This window comes from Giraffa tippelskirchi, chromosome X, assembly GCF_054371585.1.
Source record: "Giraffa tippelskirchi isolate mGirTip1 chromosome X, T2T-mGirTip1v1.2.pri, whole genome shotgun sequence".
NCBI classification, from domain to species: Eukaryota; Metazoa; Chordata; class Mammalia; order Artiodactyla; family Giraffidae; genus Giraffa; species Giraffa tippelskirchi.
Window position 1 is genome coordinate 102,507,929 of NC_137289.1, and position 3,653 is coordinate 102,511,581.

Here is a 3,653-nt window from a genome sequence, read left to right on the forward strand (position 1 = left end):
CTGGAAACTACAAGGAAACTGACAACAGCCCCCTGCTATGGAGCACCATGCAGTGTGTTTAAGCTGAGGGCTGGGCTCTGCTCAGCAGGTGTGGCATGATGTCCCTGATATGATAAAAGTCTTTTAAGTCTAAACTTGGCTCCTGCTTAACTCTTGAGACAGTCCTGTCAAAATTCCCCTCTAGGGAAGCTCCAATCCATGTGGTTTGTTTGTTGCCACATCCTTTGTGCACAGAGCTAAGGAGGGCAACTTGGATACTGCCAGATGGCCTAGTTTCCTTGGGTCTTTCCATCTCTCATGGGCTCCACACCTCACACCCTTTTTTCTCTATTCTCACTCCCTCTGTCAGTCTTTCTTCTTAGAATTCCTCCTTCCTCAGTGTCCCTTCCCTTCTGGAGTGTCCCTTTTAGCCTCTCCTCAGATCTCTGCCAACTTTGCCTTTCTCTCCCTTGCTCTGCACCTCTTCTAAACGTCTTTGTGTCCCTCTTTACTCAATTTATCCTGTCCGTTTTCCCCTCAGCCCCGAGATTTCACTCTCCCTCTGTTATTCTTCACCCTCTTCCAGTTGGCTGCCTCCCACTCTTAGGTCATCCCTCTCCTTAGGAGCCTCTCCATTTCCAGCCCCTTCCCACCTCCTTTCTTAAGCAGCCTCCTTCCCTTTTCCTTTCACCCACAGCCCATCTCTAGTTCATTCTCTTCTCCTCTCCCTAGCCCAAACCAGCCAAGTCCTATTCCATTTTTATTTGACTGATTATGATACTAGCTGAACTTTATTCACAGCCTGAATTTTACAGCTGCTCCTTCCTTTCATGTTCCATCCACCAAACACACCCAACCTTTGAACATGACAAATTCCTTACACACAGCATGTCATGACCACATACATTTGTATTTCTTAGAACAAGACAATAGTTATGCTGGCAAAGATGTTTAATCAACATGGACCCTAAAGCTTTCAACACACTGAAAAGTAACATTAGCTTGCATGTCTACAAAATACGCATTTGTTTTCACAAACGTGGCAAAGTTTATCCTGACAGTTAGGACTTTTTCACCAAATCATAGACATAGATGTGGAAATCATCATCAAACTTGATGAAATACACAGAGGGTTTGGCTTCCACTTGGTGAATCACCATTCCGATCCGTTTGGAGCCATCTTCTTTGGTATATTCCACATGTTTGCCTATCAGACCATCTACAACTCCTCCTGGCTCCCTTTCTGCGAGAGGAGACTCACTGGACTCTGGCATGATACGGAGGTCTCCTTCTTTATAATCATCTAGAAGCTGGTACATGTACAAGACAGGATCTTTCTCATAAGTAATATAAAACCAGGCTTTCATGATCGGTGCTTGGGCTAAGACCATTCCTCTCCATTCATCCTTAGAACCATGCTCATCCTCAAACATATGTTCCACAGCTTTACCAATTATGGTATTTGCAAGGTTTGCATCACTGACTTGAGTTGATGCCACCCTGTCAGAAAGAATTTTAAGAGACAAAACTCTTTCATCTCTGTGAAGTTCCAGTCCGTATACACAGTCAATGCCATCATATTTCACCAGATAAAGAGAAGGATTTATAGGCACCTGATCCAGAACAGTTCCTTTCCACTGAGTGATGGGTTCATCACCTTCCTTCCATCCGTGTGAAATTCTGCAGCCCACAATGTTCCTGCGGGGCTGGGACGAAGGTCTGCCTCTCTGCTTCTTTTGGGAAGCCTTTTTCTTCATCATGTTTGCAGACCCAGTGGCCTTTCCTGCAACAGCCCTGGTTTGCTGCCCTTCGGCCTCCTGTGAGTTGGGGGTTTTCATGTCTGCAAGAGGAGGAGAGAAGATAAGAGAGGAACATTCAATATGCCATAAGGTGAAGTTCTGCCGACAGCGACGTCTCCATGTGCCCTGCGCCAGCGCCTAAAATTTCCCCATGAGCCTGGCAATAATACTGGAAATCCTGGCTGTGTGCCTGAAAGTGCTCTCCCTTCTAGGTTCCCTGAGGCTGCGGTGAAAGGCGGCAGCGGCAGCGGCAGCGGCAGCGGCAGTGGTGCTGCCTGGGGTTAAGAACTCTGCAGGAGGGGGAAGACTACGTCCTTGTTCAGAGACCTCAGTCTCCGTCACCGCCACTGGCGCCCACTCTGAATCCCCTGCAAAACCCCTATCCTTCCACAGCCCTGACCCGCATGCCCTCACTCACTGTCGTCCTGCTCAGAACACCCTAGTAGTCTGCTACTCACACGCCCCCTGTCTACCTCCGCTCGCTTTCTTGGCCCCCAGTGCCCTCGCCCCCCTGTGCTCATCTTCAACGTCTTGCCTGCTTTCTAACGCTATGCCCCTTTCCTATTGCCCATTGCACTCCCCCTTCCCACCCTAGCCTCACCCGGCGCCTGCCTCCACCCCTTATCTCTGGCAGGAATCCATCCCATCCCCCTTCTCTGTCCCGGCGCCCACCAATGGCCTTTCCTTTCCTGGCGTCCACCGCCCGGATCTCAGGCTTCACGTGTGCAAATCGGACACCTCGCAGCTTCCTTTGCGGTGAGTCTGTGTGCAAGAAGGATAGGCAGGCGATGAGCTGGGTGCTTGCAAAAGCTGGGATGGGAGGATCCTTAGGCGAGGAGCTCGTTCAGAAGGGCGGAGGAGTAGGAGAGGAGGATGGCGGCGGTGTCTTCAGCACTCTGTTCTGGGGCCCTCCGCCTCTTTCTTGGTAGTGGCTGCCCCTCTGCGACATCGGGATCCCACCAGCCGCTACTGGTGCTGTAGTCTCCTCCCTCTCCGTAGCGCAGCTTCCTGCCAGGAGAGAAGCCTCCCCTTCCTGCCAAACACCGCCTGCCCCACCTCAACTCTTAAGCCCACCACTGCTCTGAGCATGGGAGGTGCTACTTGTCTCCCGATCCCGCCCCTTTCCCAAATCTGAAGCAGCTGGGCCTATAATCCTCCTCCCTATCGCCCCCTCCTCTTTCCTCCCGGTTTCAGGGTCCTGTTTCTCCTGTGCTCACCTCCACCTCCATCCTGTAAGCGCCCCTGCTCCATCTGCTTTCCATCTACTAGGAATTTGTCTTTACTTTCCCCCGGTGCACTTCTGTAGATATTTTTCATACTAAAATGTGCCTTTCCTGTCATTTACAAGGATTTTTGTTAGAAAGGGACAAATGTGCTCAGTCTGCCATCTTGACCCAATCTCGACGTAAGCTTTCCTTGTAAGTAAGTGTGTGAGCTCAGTGGTGTCTGACTCTTGGAGTCCCCATGGACTGTAGCCCACCAGGCTGTTCTGTCTATGGAATTTTCCAGGCAAGAATACTGAAGTCGGTTGCCATTTCAGACTCCCTTCCCGACCAAGGTTTGGAACTCCTGTATTAGCTGGTGGATTCTTTACCACTAGAACAATCTTACTGGTCATTATTGGACTTGATTTCTTAAGTCCCTTTTCTTTTACTCTATTGCAAATGCATTTCCTCAATGTTAACATTATGGAAATGTTAACATTGTGGAATTCTTGGAAAATTGATATGAAGAAAATAATTAGCTGCAATTCTAGCTCTCATTCCCTAGGGTTCCCAGCCATATACTACTGCTCATTATTTGTTTTGCCATTTTTTCTAGGCTCTTACAAAACTAGGATCACTTTGCATGGGCAAGTTAATACCCTGTTTTTTT

General features: G+C 49.1%; 1 protein-coding gene across 2 annotated transcripts; it reads right to left on the reverse strand.

The window, feature by feature from the left end:
• Positions 1-870: 870 nt before the first annotated feature.
• Positions 871-2,770, reverse strand: LOC145536114 (spindlin-2-like). Of its 2 annotated transcripts, none has more exons than XM_081564744.1 (2): positions 2,451-2,770; positions 871-1,819 (listed from the first exon to the last, which is right to left on the reverse strand). In XM_081564744.1, exon 2 carries the CDS (start codon positions 1,815-1,817, stop codon positions 1,041-1,043), a length of 777 nt encoding a protein of 258 aa, XP_081420870.1. In that variant the 5' UTR covers positions 1,818-1,819; positions 2,451-2,770; the 3' UTR covers positions 871-1,040. The 2 variants fall into 2 exon arrangements, with proteins under 2 accessions (XP_081420870.1, XP_081420871.1); XM_081564745.1 differs by lacking the exon at positions 2,451-2,770 and having other exon boundaries at positions 1,041-1,289; positions 1,593-1,817.
• Between the last annotated feature and the right edge of the window lie 883 nt (positions 2,771-3,653).

Excerpts from the sequence above, each read along its gene's own strand:
- LOC145536114 (XM_081564744.1), bottom strand. The coding sequence starts at position 1,817 with ATGAAAACCCCCAACTCACAGGAGGCCGAAGGGCAGCAAACCAGGGCT.